The sequence below is a fragment of the Pararge aegeria genome, chromosome 22 (genome assembly GCF_905163445.1).
Source record: "Pararge aegeria chromosome 22, ilParAegt1.1, whole genome shotgun sequence".
NCBI classification, from domain to species: domain Eukaryota; kingdom Metazoa; phylum Arthropoda; class Insecta; order Lepidoptera; family Nymphalidae; genus Pararge; species Pararge aegeria.
Window position 1 is genome coordinate 239058 of NC_053201.1, and position 18680 is coordinate 257737.

At 38.5% G+C, this 18680-nt stretch overlaps 2 protein-coding genes across 3 annotated transcripts in view; one reads left to right on the forward strand and one right to left on the reverse strand.

Annotated features, from left to right (window-relative positions):
• Positions 1-1032: 1032 nt before the first annotated feature.
• Positions 1033-3944, forward strand: LOC120633739 (small glutamine-rich tetratricopeptide repeat-containing protein alpha-like). The gene is made up of 2 exons (XM_039904068.1): positions 1033-1521; positions 2175-3944. Exons 1-2 carry the CDS (start codon positions 1159-1161, stop codon positions 2712-2714), a joined length of 903 nt encoding a protein of 300 aa, XP_039760002.1. The 5' UTR covers positions 1033-1158; the 3' UTR covers positions 2715-3944.
• Positions 3945-4516: 572 nt separating this feature from the next.
• The window catches only part of LOC120633738 (EH domain-containing protein 1), a 45246-nt gene continuing 31082 nt past the window's right edge, over positions 4517-18680 (reverse strand). For both annotated transcript variants that reach the window (XM_039904066.1, XM_039904067.1), the window contains 2 exons: positions 11475-11645; positions 4517-9047 (listed from right to left, as the gene is read on the reverse strand). In XM_039904066.1, the coding sequence (XP_039760000.1) occupies positions 8845-9047; positions 11475-11645 (374 nt within the window). In that variant the 3' untranslated portion in view covers positions 4517-8844. The remainder of the gene's footprint in view (positions 9048-11474; positions 11646-18680) is intronic.

The following is an 18680-nucleotide window of genomic DNA, read 5'->3' on the forward strand; positions in this document are numbered from 1 at the left end:
CCAGCGCCATTCACACAGCAGCTAGCTGCCTATATAGGCAAATTCTTAAAAATATATTATAAATTTTTAGTCTTTTAAAATATCTTAATAGAACTCACCCATACAAACAACCAACCACTATGAGAATGTCCCCGACACTACAACATGCACTATACAAACAACACCAATCCTCCCCAAAACGAGTTCACAATAATCTAAAGAAAAATCTGTTTAACCGCGTCCACCATGGTTGAAGCCTCCCGCCTTTTTCACGATTGACATTGACGGCTACAACTGCGGAATACATACCATGCTTCATTTTGTTATACGCAATTTTTAGTGAAGTTTATTTTTACCGTAATTAATTCAAAATGCATTTCCGTACCAGATGTCTATAGCCAACCCATCATTTTAAAACAACAAATAAAACATGAATATAGTTGTATTTTTAATCTGAGCTTCACTCCCAACGAAATACGATTACCTATAACACGACAGCGTTCTTTCCACGATAACTTTTTATCTGAACGAAACTGGAAAAGAATTGAATCTTTAATAAAAGTATTAAAAACCAAATGATCAGATCAGATTGCAGACAATCCTTTGCTATTTTATTTGTATAAGTAGAAGTTTTTTATAATGCGGTACTAGACATCACTCATATGATTTATCCATTTCCATTATTTAGAAGATTTTAAAATGCAGTCTGTTCACTCGATCGCTTTATTTACACATAGATAATGTCACGAGGTATGACAAAACCAAAATATTTTGAAAGTCTGATTTTGGGTAGGTACATATTTACGCACTATTATTAATTTAAAACACAAACTGAAAATTAGTCCGATTCTTTATTAGTAAGTGCTATGATTTTTACAAATTAAAAGTAAATTGACCTGCTTGATTAAAGCAATGAAATAAAATTCTAGTTCGATGGGACTTCATGCGCCGTTTGACGTGTCTATGCCCTGGACTGTCCATATTATTGTTCGCATAGTTGGAGTGTGATTTTATTCTATGATATTGCAACCATCTGTGAGCAGCTGTCACAAGATTTTGCAAATGTCATTCGTCTGACTTGTCAACTTGTCTGTGGTGCAAGCAATAGGTATTGAGGTTTACCGATTTGAACTAATTTTTATTTTATTTGAACTACGTTGGTACTCGTGGGTCAGAAAAATGTCCGAAATAAAAATTGTGGCGGCGAGCATAGTTAACTTTCTAAAACAACAGCTGGAGGGCGAGTCGTTGAGTGTTGACTCTAGGGAGAGTGTGGAAGTCGGCGTCCAGTGTATCGAGACTGCCTTCGAGCTGACTGCGGACGAGCTAGCGCGCGGCCTGGACCTGCTGCAGCTAGTGCGCCAGCAGAAGGGCGCGCCGGCGCCGGCCGACCGCGACGAGGCTGAGCGACTTAAGAACGAAGGCAACGAGCTCATGAAGGCGGAGCGCCACCGCGAAGCGCTCGCCAAGTACACGCGCGCAATAGAGCTGGACCCGCGCAACTCGGTGTACTTCTGCAACCGTGCCGCCGCGCATTTCAAGGTATGCATTTTGACCTCGATCATTTTAATTAGGAGCTGTCCACTTTAATAGATATTCCAGGAAAATTCCACTACAAGTTAACCCTTTCCTGCAATATCATTTGGTGATGACACATAAGATGCTAACGGTTTAGCATCGGCGGCGTATGGCATTTATATTATACCCAATATGTCTAATTGTCACTAATAATATCCTAATTGGTAACTAGTACTGCCCGAGCTTCCAACTAGACCACAAAGAAAATTCTATAATAATTATAAATGCCTGAACTGGCTGGGATCAATCCAGTGGCGTGCACTTCATACATGCACAGAAGCACTGCATACCCTAAAAATTTTGTATTACTCATAAAGGGGAAGGATTTTTCCATTTTCCTTCTTTATGCATACCCTGGTCGAAAACCCTGTGCACGCCACTGGATCAATCCCGAGACTTTGGGTTATCGCCACTGCACCATCTATCCTGAAGGACTTGGGGTATAAAGCAGAGGTGAAAGCAGTCACCAATCAAATGACAAATAGAATTATTGCAAAGATTTTGTTCTGTTGTAGACCATCATTACTTACATACTTGGTCATCATGGTTCAAATACCTTGAGTAGTTACACAGCAAGCCTACTTTGTGATCAATAAAGCATTTCTTATTCATTCAAGCTGGGCACACATGAGGCAGCCGTGGCAGACTGCACAGCCGCTCTGGCTTTACAACCTAACTACGGCAAGGCTCATGGCCGCCTGGGCATTGCACTGACCGCATTGGATCGCCACGCCGAAGCGCGCACAGCGTTCGCGCGCGCCGCACAGTTGGAGCCCGACAATGAATCTTATAAGCAGAATTTGCGTCTAGCTGAAGAGCGGCTTGCCTCGCCTGGAGGCGAACGGCGTCTCGATTTGGGCGGCTTACTTCAAAACCCTGCGCTGCTCAGCATGGCCACTGAAATGTTGTCCGACCCTAACATGCAGAACCTAATTTCCGGACTGATGACCACCACCACGCCGCCGGCAGGAAACGGCGCCGCTCCGGGCGCCGCCCCAGTGGGCATGAATGCTCTATTAGAAGCGGGCCAAGCTCTGGCGCAGCACATGCAGTCCGCCAACCCCGACCTCGTGGAGCAGCTGCGGCGCCAGATGCGCCCGCCCGGCGCGGGGGGCGCGGGGGGGGCGGGGGGCAACCCTGCGCCGCCCTCGCAGTGAACACAATATATGAAGTCTAATTAAATTTTATATTTACACGATGATTGCCAAACCAGGGACAATCAGCTTTTAATTTGAAACTTGGAACAATGAATACTGTTGGAGGAGTTACAGTTCTTAATAGAACTTATTGTAGACATAATTACCATACACTATTCATCTGATTATGATGAAACATGAAACACTTAGAAGTATGCCTACAGCGGCTTCACGCATCACAGCTGTGAGCTTTGTTTGTTATAAATCTTCATGTTTGGAGCAGAAATACTAGTCAATTTTGGAGAGACAGGCAGGATGTGGTTATATTTTCCACATATTACTAATATTTAATTACTCTCTACCACATTAGTAACTTTTCCAAAGTAGGCTAACAAAAGTGCCACCAGGAAAACATAATAAAACTGAAATACATTCTTGAGCCACCTTTATTATAATAGAATACCTGGGCTCCTTCTGCAGTATTCACTTTTCAACTGTTTTAAATATAAATTTATATACAATTTGTTGTGTGATGTGACAAAATTATATTCTTGCTACAACTGGGACATCATTTGTGTTACAAAGCTATTTGATTCTTTTTGGGCCCTGATTCTCATGATTTTTTAGTCTTATGCAAGTTGCAATTTTTGTGTCATACATGATGACAGTTCTTTATTCAAGGACCCAATTTCTATGCCACAAACTTTGTTTCAGTTTTAAGTTATCTATAGATTAGTGCTTGGTTGCAAGTTCTACAACATATGGTATGTGATGGTGCATTTTATGGTGGAGCGCACTTACTTAAAAGATATAAACTCTTGATTTGAAGGAAGCTTTGGTGGTGGGGGAAGCCAGAAGGGCAGTCCAGATGTTTGCAATGTGTGCCTAAAAACAAGGAAGATTAAACAGAGAATCAGAGCTCAAATTGAATTACCTACACACTATTTGAAATACACATAGAATAGGTATATGTGCCCATTCACACCTTGCTAAAAGTTTTTTGTTTTATTCTGTGGGTTATTTATTTTTTATTTTGTTTGGCGAGAATTAAATATCTAAGGTTAGGAGAAATTGTGAAGAATAAGGGTTTAACAGGGATTGTTATAGATGCAATATTTAGGAAATAAATATATCTTTATAAAATATCAAAACATTTTAAACTGAAGGCTAAATGTTACTGACTTACTGATATATTCCTAGCTAAGGTATAGATATTTGATTGATATGTAATAAATTTCAAAAATACAACAAAACTTATTTATTGATGACTGTTTTGTGTATTGGCACCTAGTATCAGCTACTGTAGTTTTTTGTGTTTTTTCTTAAGGTCCAGGTATTTGCCACTGTTCGATCCGATCCATATATAGAACCTTTTCTGGACGCTTTCTCCCTCACTTTACTCCGATTATATAGTTAGTGTCGCCGTAGTACAATATTTGAGTCGCTTCCGCATGTCAAATTATAAACCCTCAAGGCAAAATGGATCTACTGTCATTAGCTCTTATCAGTTTTCACTAACCCTAGGCATCGCCTAATTTGAATGCCTAATGAGCTGTCCACGACTATAGAAATGTTCCACGAACTCTTAGGTCTTACTATTAACTACTGCGAGCGAACAAACCTTGTACTAAGGGTACATTTCTGTCAGCAGCCCCTTGATAATCTGAACCGAAACGGCGTATTCTGCCTGCGTATCATCAAGGAGACTTGTCTAGACGCATTTTTTACGTCTGCAAACAGGCAGCGCCCGAAGAACAGTGTTGCTCAATTTTTAAAAAGGCTCCACAAAACCGAGAGATCAACAGGTCCAATGAAACTAAAGCTATTTTCTTAACTATTTATTACACTCTGTGTATAATTTGATAAATACATTTACATATTATTCTTTATTTATGTACACACAGTAGCAAATGTAAAAACATTAAGCGTTTCATTCAGCGGCGATGGCCAGTCCTATTCCGTAACCGATTGGACTACGGGCCGTCACCACTCAACATAATGCCATAAAAATACATTCCAAAACATTGAAATCACATCCAAATCTCCATATTTACAAATATACCTCCCACAGAGTTCCAGCGAGCCTACCATGCCTAAGTAACCCCTCCCTCCCCCCTCGTTAAATCAAACCATACAACATATTCCCTTTGACATGCAAATTGTAACTCTTACCATTTATGGCTTCCAAATTGACAGTTCTTATATTATGAAAGAGTGAAAAACTTACATACAACTTATAAAATTTGTCAAATCAGTTTAATATTAAGGCAGGAAAATCTGACAGCTTGCACAAGACCGTACCGTACTAGGTTACTAAAAGAGTCGTAGATAAATTTCCGAGAACAAGCTTCACAGGTTCCGCTCGAATCTTACAAAAAAACTTATCACACTGAACAAGGCACTGCGACAATGAACTAGGTACTAAATCAATGCCAGCTAAGTCACGAGTTAGAAACAACATTAACTTTGGAGTTTGATACTGTTATTGAACTTAGATTAGATTTGACTTAACACGTGATTGAGCCAATTCTCCCAGCTTTAGTAGACAGATCGTTGGCAGATTTTTAGAACGAAGGGCATTTTGAACGTGGTAGCCAGAGCGATGCGGGGTCGAGTCCCGTCGTACCGGAATTGTTATAAAATAAGAAAACTAAACTATCATCCAAAATGGAGCTTTTACAAATTGCCACGTCTACAGACACGTACGCGACTAAGTACAAAGCAATGCATTAAAAACATAAATTTTTGGAACTGGACCCCGGTGCTAATTCAGCTGTACTCGTATCTTTAAATTGGCAGCTCTAAACATTGCCTTTTTCCTCAAGTAACCACCAGCGAGTGATGCCAAAAGGTTACTATTTTATGCGCATCTGTTACAGATTTCCCAAAGAACTACTGTTTTGATCTTAATGCAGTTCGTACTGGGAAGATTTTTAGATGAGTGGGCGGTCTATAATTCTTTTAATTGTTTTACTGTTTACATTTTCCTCATGTATACTTCGAGTGAACACGTCACAGTGTGTTCCTAGATATATTTTGACGTGCTAGCTGCTAACAGGCGTCAATAATTGTTTCGAAGTACATTATTATTCTAAATTACTTATTATATTATTTGTAGTCCGATTAACGTAGAGAATAGTGTACCTTGAGCTGAACTAGCACTTCTGTGTCGTAACTACCCGCAGAATGTATTATGACGCCAAGTTCAACTGTTCTTTATACAAGTTCTGTCAAATTTAACACCACAACTAAAGTTAAGAGTAAAGATGCCCTGATTATGGATAACAATTCATTGTTTGTTGAATAGTGAATAATAGTTTTTCTCAGTAGGTTCGTATGGTCAATTTATATTGGTCTGTAATTAAAGAAGGAAAACAAAGTATTTGAGGACACTCCTCATAAGTAAAAAAACACAAAACGTTTTACGTAAAATGTTAGATGCTAATATGAATATAATTCGTTTTTCGAATTCGAATGTTGTGGACGAGGCACGGCGGACATTTATTCATCAATTTCACAAACAGGTCAGATTTATTCATCAATTATATTATCGTGTTTGATGTCGAATCATCACTCCAAAAGGATTTGCTAACGGCTATTTGCGGCATCTCTAAAGTTAAGGACGTGTTAAATTAAGAAGTCTCAACGATTAAGGGGCCACACCAAATGCAGCGTACCGTATACGATTAAACAAGTGAATATTAAACTTGAATATCGAAAGCATCGCTAATAGGAACAACATACAAAATATTGGTTTGTTACAAAATTTAAAAGTAAATAAATGTCAACGGACGAGCATGCATAACATAAATTATCTAAAACATATCGAATGAAATGACAATATAATTATAATTTAATTTAAAGACAATGGACTTATAGAATATATTATAATGACGAGTAGTAATAAGTATTGTTTTATCAAATACCCGGCGCTGATTCTGTGTGACGTCCAAACACTCGTCACTTAATGCAGTGAGTGACGTCAACTTCGACAGATGTATGAAGTGACGTCAAGATTGCTGGTTTAACGTTTAGTGACTAGCTCAATCATACAGAATCAGTGGCCAGCTCAAAGTTCTGAAGCACCAACGAGTCGCCCCCGCAATAAATTAACTGTAGCCCCGGACTGAAGGGAAATCATCTCGCGTCCGAAAACAAATATGGGATAGAAAGCTGTACTACCTTGACCCCTAGTACGACTAGTTTACTAAAACTGAATTCCATTTCGAGTTCTTTTGGAATGAAAAATAGATATTTCAGACCACAAACTCACTAATTTAGAATAAATAAATCAATAAACACCAATGAAATTTTCAGAACGCATTTCAAACCCTAAGCCGGAGCTTTTATCGATTCCACCATACTTCCTGAAGAGTCTATTATTGACCAGCCTTTATTTCCACTTCTATTCTTCGGTCTTACATTTCTGTAAATTTCACTGTGTATTTGAATGCATTGTGGAATTTACAGAAATGTATGCATAGTATTGATTTGTTTATATTCTATTTTCTGCATTTTTTGTGGTTTACAATAAAAGTGTACTCTTTTATTCAAGTGCGTTTTTGATAATATCTCAGTGTATTGTTCCCTTCAGTCCGCGCTGAGTAAAGCTAAACATTAGAAACGTAATAACAATTAAGATTTAATTTACTAAAATATAACTATTGAACAATTCATAAGAACAAGTAGCTTCAAGCGATTCTAATACAATTTCTCTTTTCCGAACGCTACGCGATCCGTTCGGTTTTCATACGCAATGCACGTATTATTGCACAGTTATTATGATATTACATTGCAAGCGAATAATATCCATGTTTTGTTCTACAAATAAGGCTTGCACCACACGATTATGGACCCATTAAAATGTCCAGCTTTGAAAGCTGTACATTTATATAAGTCTGAAATTTACGCGTACTTTGTACGTTATATATATATCTTTTTTGTATAAAATGGGACCTGCATCGTGTGGTTAGAGCTGATCGTGATGATACTTTAAAACGCAGTGTCACCATAGTAATCTTTATAAAAAGACAATAGAAATGTCCTTTAGACGGCGCCCAGCGGCCACTACGCGTACGCGCATGCGCTGTGAGTCATTCATTTCTGTTTTCATAACGGTGTAAACTTTTAGAGCGTAAGAGGCAATGTAGTTTAAAAATCACAATAAAGTCTTAACTGATACGAAACTTTTTGTTAACATTCGAGTGCTCTGAGCCTCGTTCTCGAACCAGGTGACGCGTACACAAAACTTCTAATGTCTTTTTAATAAGATTTCTATGAGTGTCACTAACAATGGATAATTTGACAGAGTCCTGTCACCTCGCAGCCTCCGCCGCCACAGGTCGCAATACAAAGTGAAGGGTGTGCGTTCAAAGCCCAAACAAAAATCCCAAAAAACAGGCATTATTATTCAGTAGGTACCTTTTTCTCGGAGTGAAGTATTTACAGTCCAGAATAAACAAAATCAAGCGTTTGCAAATGTTATCGCAACGAGTTTATATCGCTAGTACGAGTTTTGATACTTTTCGAAATAAAAAATCGTCGAAAAAAATCCGGACGGACAGAAAAATAAAAATTGGTTGTATAGAATTGATGTCCTTACCATAGTGTATATGACGAACATCGTCAATTACAATGTCTTACAATGTCGCACTACAATACATACTCGCTCGGAATACTAAGAATGAGAGCTTAGACCAACTAATGTTAAAAACCTATTTACACCCACTAACTTTGATAGTTAGTGGGTGTTAATAAGTTTTAGGACCTTTAAGCAGCGTAGTTAAGCTCTGAATCCCTGTGCTCAATGAAAAAGACTAACACAGAGTAAGAATAAGTCATACAGAGGTCCGGCGAAGCGGAGGAAACGATCGATTTACGGTCACAAGGACGGGTCCTCGCCTCAACCCGCGACGCTATCTAGGCGATGTCAACATTTGCAAAAAAATCAAACTACTGTATCACTTTTTTAACCAACTACCGTCAAAGTAAAATGAGACTTATTTCGCTCGCTTTAGAGTCGCAGATCCCGTACTTCTGATTTTTATTTTCCAAACGCCCTATCCGAACATTAACACAATACACGAATAAGAACCATTGTAAACTGATGGCGAGATACTCGATTGCGAGCGAGCAAGTGTAGTGAGCGCGGCTAGTTGCGCTTGGAGGGCGGCACGAGGTGCGGCGGCAGCTCGGGCGGCAGGTCGTGGCCGTCGATCTTGACGCGGATGAGGTGCATGGCCAGCGCGAACTCCTCCTCGTCCAGGAAGCCGTCCTTGTCGATGTCGGACAGCTTCCAGATCTTGCCCAGCACGGAGTTGGGCAGCTTGGACTTCACCATCTCGGTCTTGGCGGCTGTCGACAGAGGGGGCGTGAGGCGCGGGGGTGGCAGAGCAGGGCTCGCCGAGTTATGCTGACGCTACCCTAATACCTCCAGTTCTTCCACGATTACTACGATCTCACTCAAATCCCGTGGGAACGGCTAGGTCCCCTGAGAAAAAATAGTCTATTGGTTGCTTACTGAGGGGTTGACAAATCAACTTGATTTTCGGCATTGAGTTAGATGAAATAACGTACACAGAAGCTACTTTTTATCCCAGGGAAACAAACGGTGCCCACGGGATTAGTAAAAAATCGTAATGAACACGGGCAATGCTTAGGTTTTCTTATATTATTTTGACTGGTCGTTTCTTTTTACACTTAAAGGAACAGCAGACAGCCGACCTAATGATAAGTAGAAAACCGTCGCCTATAAGTAGAGCTACAATTCGCAGGACGTGCTAGAAACGCATCCTGCAAAGTGGCGCTCTGTGTGCATCGACCACCCTCAAGTGCTTGTAATTACCACGCTCTTCAAACTGGATCACAGCAATAAGCATAGCGGTAGGCAGCCTGCCTAAGGTGACGAGAACCTCCCCCCATCTACGCTGCTTCAATATGGGTTATGAGCTTTCGTTAGGATGCGATAAATGTAACGGATGGAACTCACACTGCGTTCCGATCTTGATATGTTATCTAAATGCAACCGTACCGTATTATCTAATAAGTAACAACGATTCAAAATTGGATATTGAGATTATGATTTTATAAATTTAAAATGCATATAAAAATTTTCGGAACCGACAGGATTTGATAATTCCCCCAAGTGTAGGAAAAAACACTAAAAATATAAAACAGCAATGTGTCATCTCTTGTTTCAAACGTGTCTCATTGTTATATGGACCTTTGGAAAAGTAGATCGAAACTGCAACGTTTCCTACTTGATAACACTACAGTCGCTATAAGACTGATGTGAAAGCAATATACTAATTTCGGCATCGACGGTAGGAGAGCCGTAGCTTAATTGGTGAAAGCGCTCAGGCCGCGATTGCCCGAGAGTCGCAGGTTCAAATCCTGTCGGTTCCGAAAATTTTTGTGTAGGTGAAAACACTAATAAAAAAATTATAAAAAGAGATTATGATTTTCATATTCTAAGATCGTAAGCGACCAATTCTTACTCATCATAAAGCATGACATCTAGCAGTAGGTATATTATTTAACTACCTTTATTATTTATTACACATGGTTATGTGATTATGGCTTACAGTCCACCCGGAATTCATAGACACGAATGCGTGACTATTATCCGTATGTATAATAACTCATGAATACGTGTAGGTTACTCTTATTTTATAAATACTTACCTCGACTTATACTATAGACTATCCTGCAGTGGTTACGTCACACACAACAAAAATATATGAGGAACATTGATAGGAAAAATGCATTTTAACTATAAGTAAAGCTAGCGCAGCACAGACGGGAATAAACAATGAAACCAGCGAACGACTACGTGGGATAACTAGCATAAACCGGGAACACATCGGCATGCGCGACACGCCTGTTGAGTCCGATCGAATTTTACATGTTCACAAGAGCACTATTAAATATTGAGTCATTAATGAGTTTCTTTCGTTTTTCTTTCAGCATTTTTTTTGGTGCTCGCTAAACAGTCGCAAACTTTTTACAAATCAGCGATCTCTAATATCGACGTAATATATTTGAGTATTTTGATGACGTTGTAGTGGTAGAACAACTGAAAGATGGTATTGATCCTGACCACCTCTCGGTCTGCCCCGTAAGTAAAAGCTTTAGCTTTGTCGAACCAATTCTCTGGACTCTTCGGAATCGTGAACTCGATGTATCGCCGGCCGGAGAAGATATAAACTAAACCGATGAACAGCACTTGGGACACTATCGCTATAGTTATCACGTTTACCAATAAAAGGAAAATGAACTTAACCGAAAATACTATTGGACCGAAAACACTTAAAAAACTCCGTGTTTCTACAGGAATATCTTCATTAGGATTGTGAAATGGCTCCCGTGCTGCACTACTATAACTAACTCGTTCTTTATCTGCGGATTCTGGGGTGGTTTCCGAACAAACCCCATTGTCCTCCATAGATCCATCTGGACTCAAAGATTCGTGCAAGCTATGGATGGAAACTGATCGAGAAATGTCACAGATCGATCTAACATTAGCGGAAGATTCGTTTACTAAAAACTGCGAGATACTAGTGCAGTTCCGAGCGGCGACCGCCAACACGTCCGCGATTTTGTCGAAGCTGGTTTGATCGTGGTTTTCGTCGTCTGTGCGGGTTTTAATGTGCATGCAGAGTTCAGTTAGCTGCGAGCAGTTCTGTGTGGTGGCGAGCAGAGCCTGGAGGGCGACGTCGTGTGTGAGCGCCGCGCGAATGTGCGGGTGTGAGTGCAGTGTGTGTGGGCGTGTGGAGATCGTACCGGCTCCAGTGACTTTGCCATCGATGGGGTTGAGCGACTGGAACACCGTGTCGTACTGCGGCTTCTCCTTGCTGCAGATCCACTCGGGGTCCCCGTGGCCCGCGTCCACGCCCTCCCCCCGCCCGTAGCCGAAGGGCGACACTTGGTCCTCCACGCCCTCGAACGCCCCGCCTGGAATGAGATGCACCATGTGTTTAATCATTGAGACTACAGCAATACTACACAAAACTACATCGGAGAACCATTTCATAACTAGGTTAAGGTAACTTGTAAAATTTTGAACTCGAGCGGTAGGCGAAGAAATAAATTTAGTAGCTAAAAGTTGTTGGTCACAAGACAGCTTTTTACTCTAAACATAAAGTTAATTCTTCCAAAATTATCATTAACGAACATGAAAGTAAGACAAAATATGACCGTAGTAGAGTGTGACCTTCAGAGTCGGTGTTAATTTTTTACTGGTCAGAATCATTTAAAAAGTCTTATTTGATAATTTGTCTAAAATAACCACCATTATGTCTAAGAGCAAATGTAATAAATACATCAAAGGAAAGATATATAATTATTGTATAAGAAAATGACGACTGGAGTTCGTAAATATTATATGTTATTTATACATCCGGATACAATTATGACAAAGTAATTGATATATAAGTTGATCTCAAATAGCTATTAAGTGTCATTATTAAGTGGAGGAGCGGACGGAAGCATCAGCTCGCGTCCAGAGCGAGGCACGCTACACTGATTAGCAGTGCACCTCGATAACATCAGCTTATATCTAAGGCTAATTATAGAACATAGTATATATACTATATAGTAGTCAAAGCATAATGACTTCAGATTAAACTCTTATTCCACTCATCTTTTCCTGCACGGCTAGCATGGGCTGGAGCCATTTTTAATCTCGGGGAAAAGATAAAATTGTGTGTTCTCCCATTGCTTTATCAACTCTTTAAGCATTGGCGGAGAAGTGCAAATAATATCCAAAGGTGTAATAAAAACGGGAGTATAATAAAGCCGTGCTTGTGCAGGTGGACCCGTAAATATTGTTCCTTACACAGGGTTAAATAAAAAATAGCAGATACTCGTAGCTCTCTGCCTTTCGTTGTTTAGATTAAAACTAACAACTTTTGTTCTCCGATTATGTTTTAAACTCGTTAGTTTATAAGATATAAAATATTCAATATTTTACATACATACTCTACTTCTTACTACTCTGTAATGTAACATCAACAGGAACAGTGGATTATGGTGACTGATTCGCTGATCACGTGTTTGATTTTACAGTGTAATGTCAATTTACAGAAATAACATGATTTATTAAGTCTAAAAGTCGTAGAAACGTGGTTAATTTTAATGAACTGAACTGCGAGGCCGAGAGTTGAGTGGTATTTTTTATTAAACCCTGTATATAATTGTCTCCTGCTTTTGCCGGCCTTGCTGTTTGCCTACATTCAGCCCAACATGATAATTGCTATCTGTACCTAATTTATATCTTAAAAAATCATTCTCTTCGATGTACTGAAACGACATAAGTGTCACTATTGATTAGGTGCCTACCAGTAATATGAACATGGCAGCGTCAGATGGGAACTCACAAGACGTGTGGACACACTCGACTAATTCTGTGGTGGGTTTCTTAGATTACAGCGCGATTGGAAAGCAGATCAGAGTTTTGTATGGGAAGAAAATTCTTATCAGAAGCTACTGAGGTCCATGAAACAGTCATTTTTGAATACTGCTGAACTCAATGCAACTTGTGACTAATACAGTTAAGTGACTAATGCACGTTATCAAATTTTTGTCGCAACGCTAAATCGACACATTTCCGTCGTCGAAACGTGCCGATTTCGCAAACAATCAGATAAAATATTTTTTTAATCGCTCGGAAAGGCGAGCCGACCATTCAAAGAAATGATTTGTTCACTGCTCATACTAATGTTATTAGCGATTTGCTGAGTCAGCATGCTACATTTTATATTCATAGTTCATGTATGTATAGACTTCATCCGTATTTGCCAACCATCATTCTTTTTATTAGTGATCGAAGGTATATGAATGTTTTATTTTAAACACATAAAGTATTAGCAGATTTTAATTTAAAAACAGGACTAATAGGATGAATTAGGTTTTTGACAATTTTTCTGTCGGTAGGTTTTCATACAATCGGAGGGATCCATTTCCATTTAGGAGTGCGTGCCAGATATACAAATCGATTCAGCCGTTCCAAAGATTAGTCATTACAAAATGACAGCCAAAAAGTTTTCATGCTTTATTTTGGGTTATTCCATCGTTTATACACTCATAAATGTGCATTACGAGTTGAGTATTCAAAATTTAGGTTCAATCAGTTTAAACTTTTATTCAAACATATTCTTGACCATATTTCTGACAAAATGGTTTCCAATACACGATTAATGAATATATAGGGATAACTGGATGTGATGTTTAATGTTTATGTTAAATTTGTATTAGGCAATTTCAGGTCGCTGTTAGTTCACAACGCACTGAAATGGAATCCGCTCATAATAAAGAGCAGCAATTTCGAGAGCACAGACAGACACTTCAATTGTGTTCATTTGTACTGAGATAGAGGTCAATATCAATAATACAAGTGTTAAGGCTCCCGGCGCAACTCGCTTGCGAAACGATTTAGCCTCTACGCGGCAGAGCACCGCTGAATAATAACGAACGGCAGCGGTGTCTGTTGCCTTAGAGCAGGATTGGTTCGCTCGCAATCGTCGCTGGCAAACGAGGAGTCGTTTTCGAGTACGGAAATACATGAACACCTAAGTAAAATGGATCTTTTTAAAGTACTTAAGCTCAAGTTTTACTACAGTTATTTACAGTAGTAGTAGTACAACAAGATTTGCGACTCTAACACGAGTAAAATGAGGTCCATTTTACTTCGACGCAGTAAAGCTAAGGCTATTAGGATTCCTGAAAAGGTCGTCTGTCCGACCAAGATACAGCGTTTCGGTACGTCATCGGGTAGAAGGGGTATGGGTTTAATATAACTGAAACCAAAAAAATTAAAAAAATATATATTTAATTAAATTTCATCGGCTTTGATAATAATTATTGTAAAGTGTTGTCGTTGAAAAAGACCAACTGCTGAGTTTCTTGCCGGCTTCTTTTCGGCAGAATTTGCCTTCCGAAATAGTATTATAGTATATATAGTTGGGAATAGTATTATAATATTAGGACTACCGACTTGAAATAAATGAATTTAGTTTTTTTCTTTTTTAATAAATAAATATACTACGACAATACACACATCGCCATCTAGTCCCAAAGTAAGCGTAGCATGTGTTATGGTAACTGATGAATAATTTATATGAATAAAATACATAAATACTTATAATACCTATACGAAGAATATTGGAAAAATCTATTATTTTAATAATATTATTAGATCGTTTATTCCTTAGGAAGAATTGGTTCTGCCATCCCCAAGACTAGCGCAACAAACAGTCTTCCATCGTTTAAATAATCATAATTGAGCTTATAAGAGGCAATTTTACAAAATGACACACATACATTTAAATTGAAAAAAAAAAAATTCAAAATTCATTTATTTCAAGTAGGCCTAATACAAGCACTTTTGAAACGTCAAGTCTGTCCGTGTGTAGTGACTCTACTACCGGTTCGGAAGGCAGATTCTACCGAGAAGAAGCCGGCAAGAAACTCAGCAGTTGCTCTTTTCCAACATCAAAAATTTACATTTTATATTTTAACATTCATGAATTGCATATGTTTGTCTGTTATCTTATCGTGTCTGTATATTGTTAACGTTATTTAACGCGTTAATATAATTTACGTTTATGATATTATTTAAATATATAAAATAATAGTAATTAAGATCATTATATGAAGAGTGGCGTTTGATTTGTTATTTACGGATGTTAATGTAAATTGTAAAACTAACATATTTAAATAAAATTTACCATCATAATTTAGACAATAATTATTTAAATAATCATAATTAAGTAACTTACATTAGCTTGAATATAAATTGTATGTTTCCTCTTTGGTCTGTATGCCGGGAAAAATAAACAATATGAAGAAGAAAAGATGACGCCAATTATGGATTCAGGCGCGAACGCTCACATACTTGGAATGAATCTAATTTTAGAAGTGTTAAGCTCCGAGCGAAGAGTGATAATTAAAATAATATTATATAAAACAAATAAGGATATAAGAGATTTGGAAATGTTTATGAAAGTTATATTGAACTATCCGCCATTTGCCAACAATATGTGTATCTCCGCGTTATCACAGGAATCTGGCGTAATGAGTGCTAATGATGCCAGTTCAGCAGGAAGTTCAAGTGACTGCGCGGCTGTATATATGGACCCGGTAAGTACCAGCGAGTACGGTTGAGTGGAAGCGACATCCGTCACATGATCTGACCACCATGTATTGTCATTATGTGCGCTCAACCTTTTTTTTATTCCACTAAAAATTGTGGATCTCTTCGACAATTTGCACACTGTTCACTTAAAAGAATGTGATGTCCTCTAAACTGACTGTGTTGTTAACTAACATCTTGTTATTGTACAAACATTCTTGCAGACAAATGATTATTAATAATTATTATTAAAGTCATGTTTAATCCTGCAGGCGAAATAAACAGATTAAAACATCATAATACTCAAGTATATTGAACCCTTTTGATTGAACCGACTGATTTAAGCGATACTACATTATCTACTATGTACTGCATTGTCCAAACAGTTCAGGATACGAAAAAAAGAAGGATTTTATCAATTCGGTTATTTTTTTTTGTTGTTTTATATCCACTCTTCAGCGATCTAAGGAAGAAAAAGTAATATTTAAATTGCGCTTTAGGAACTTTAGGAAGGGCGTGCTTTTCCGGGGTAAACGATGCCTGTGTTATTCTACCGTCCTTAAACTATCTCTGGGCAAAACATCAAGGTAATTGCTGCCTGTAAAAAGAACAAACCAAAAAACATACTTTCACATTCATAAGTTAGGCAGTATGGCCAGCTTTATGTAATGTACATAGTATCAAGTACCAGAGCATTACACAATCCGCTGGCGTAAACCGATTAAATAGTTCAGATTGCATGCTCGTACTCATATCGTATATATAATACAGCTAGCCCTCGTGATGGATGAGCGGTGGGATGTCCTAATCATGTCATCATTATCCCTCAACAACCTAAAACTAGTATCTAGAAGTATTAAATAAATAAATATACTACGACAATACACACATCGCCATCTTGTCCCAAAGTAAGCGTAGCTTGTGTTACAGGTACTAAGATAACTGATGAATTATTTTATTTAAATACCTATATAGATAAACACAGACACTGAAAAACATTCATACTCATAACATGAAAATTGTCCAGTTGTGGGAATCGAACTCACGTCCTTGGACTCAGAAAGCAGGGTCACTGCCCACTACGCCAATCTGCCTATTGCGTCACTGTGAGGATGTAGCAATAGGGCGAGTAATAATACTTTTTGTTTTTAATTATTTAAACTAACCAATAGTGGTTAAGGAAAAATTTGTTACTAACATACTAACAATCTATGGATGGAAACGTCAGAATTAAATTATTATTATATAAAACTAAAGATCAACACGCTTTCAGGTATTCAAAAAAAAATCAACATTGATGAATAACAACAGTGACGACGTCAGGTAAAGTTTAAAAGTGCGTTCCAGCCGCTACGCCCACCTCGGAAACTTAAGCTACGATTACATTATGTTCCAAACCAAGTTGTTGTATGAATAAAGTAAAAAGAGAGTATAAGTAAGGCACTGAAGAACCTGTTTGACTGCCTTATAATGTGGTGCAAAGCATAACATAAAGTAATGTACTAATATAAGAGCGTCTAAAATATTAGTACATTACATTTTTTGTTTATTTGGTACAAATGAATAAAATCTTTGCTTTAAATTAATAGGCTTATTATTAAATAATACGCTCCTCAACGACTGTAGATATTTTTATCAATAGAAACGAAGTATGAACCTAACCTAAAGTTGTTTAATTTTGCCTATAAAATTCATTCTCAGGCGTGCGCTGATATAACTTGGGTACATAAAAGTTCTACATGATTAAAGTAGCTACACAAAATTCCTTAGAAAACTGACAGTTGCCGCGGGATTTGTTAAACACCGTACTTAATGAACTCGGACGAAATCGCGGGCGACAGCCTTCGCTGTACAGGAGTAACTACAGAAAACCGATTAAGTAATAAGTATGTCTTCCTTTTTACATCTTGAGGTAGAGGTGGTAACCTTGTGGTTAGGACTTTGGCTTCCCTTCGGAAGGACCCAGCTATATCCTCGGCACGCTTCGCTTAAAACGCTATGGATATGTTGACCTCGACAAAGAGAGTTTTGTTGAGGTCAACATGTTGAGCGTTGATGTTTTCCTTTGAGCAATTGAATATCACTTGCTTCAAAGGAAAACATCAACAAAACTAGCTCTTGTTTATAACAGCCTGGTATCACGTGTCGCCCACTGACCTGCATACCGACTCCATATTATAACAAATGGTTCTTTGACTGAATCATTTGAGAGTGTAGCTCATTGGTGTCGCGATATCTATATAATAAAAAACCGGTCAAGTGCGAGGCGGACTCGCGCACCCGGGTTCCGTACAAACCCTCAGCTATACATAATGTATATATCATCATATCAAAACCGATCCACACATGGCACGGTCTCTTCCCATAATTAGAAGGGGTTAAGGCCGTAGCCCACGACGCTGGCCCGATGCGGATTGGTGGACTTATAGTAATGTATATATAGGTTCTTGCAAAACGACAATCAATTTATTTAGTGCTGTGACTACATTGTTTTCGGATTTTCACCTTTACTTCGTGATCTAATGGAAGGCTAAGAAATTTCAATTTTTCACAGCAGCAGTATTTACAGATCATTATTTTATCATGACGTATCACGCGTATCTTAGGCAGAAGGTCTAAACAGACAGGCGGACAGGCGTAGTGTTATCAAAGCACTGGGCACGGATTTCCTCTCAGAATGCGAAAGGTTTAGGGCGTAGCAAGTTCACTAAGTACCTTTGTTACTTGGAGGCACGGAATCCTAAAAATAAATAGATGCATACGGGTGAGTCGATACAATATTTTATTGGTGAAACGTGCACTGTACCTACGACGTGATGCCTTATGGTGCCTGTACGACACTCGGAAGGAAACGTTAC

Bases quoted from the DNA above. Each gene is read 5' to 3' on its own strand.
- LOC120633739 (XM_039904068.1), top strand. From the start codon at position 1,159: ATGTCCGAAATAAAAATTGTGGCGGCGAGCATAGTTAACTTTCTAAAA. The intron at 1,522-2,174 runs GTATGCATTTTG...TATTCATTCAAG, and splicing joins GTGCCGCCGCGCATTTCAAG to CTGGGCACACATGAGGCAGC.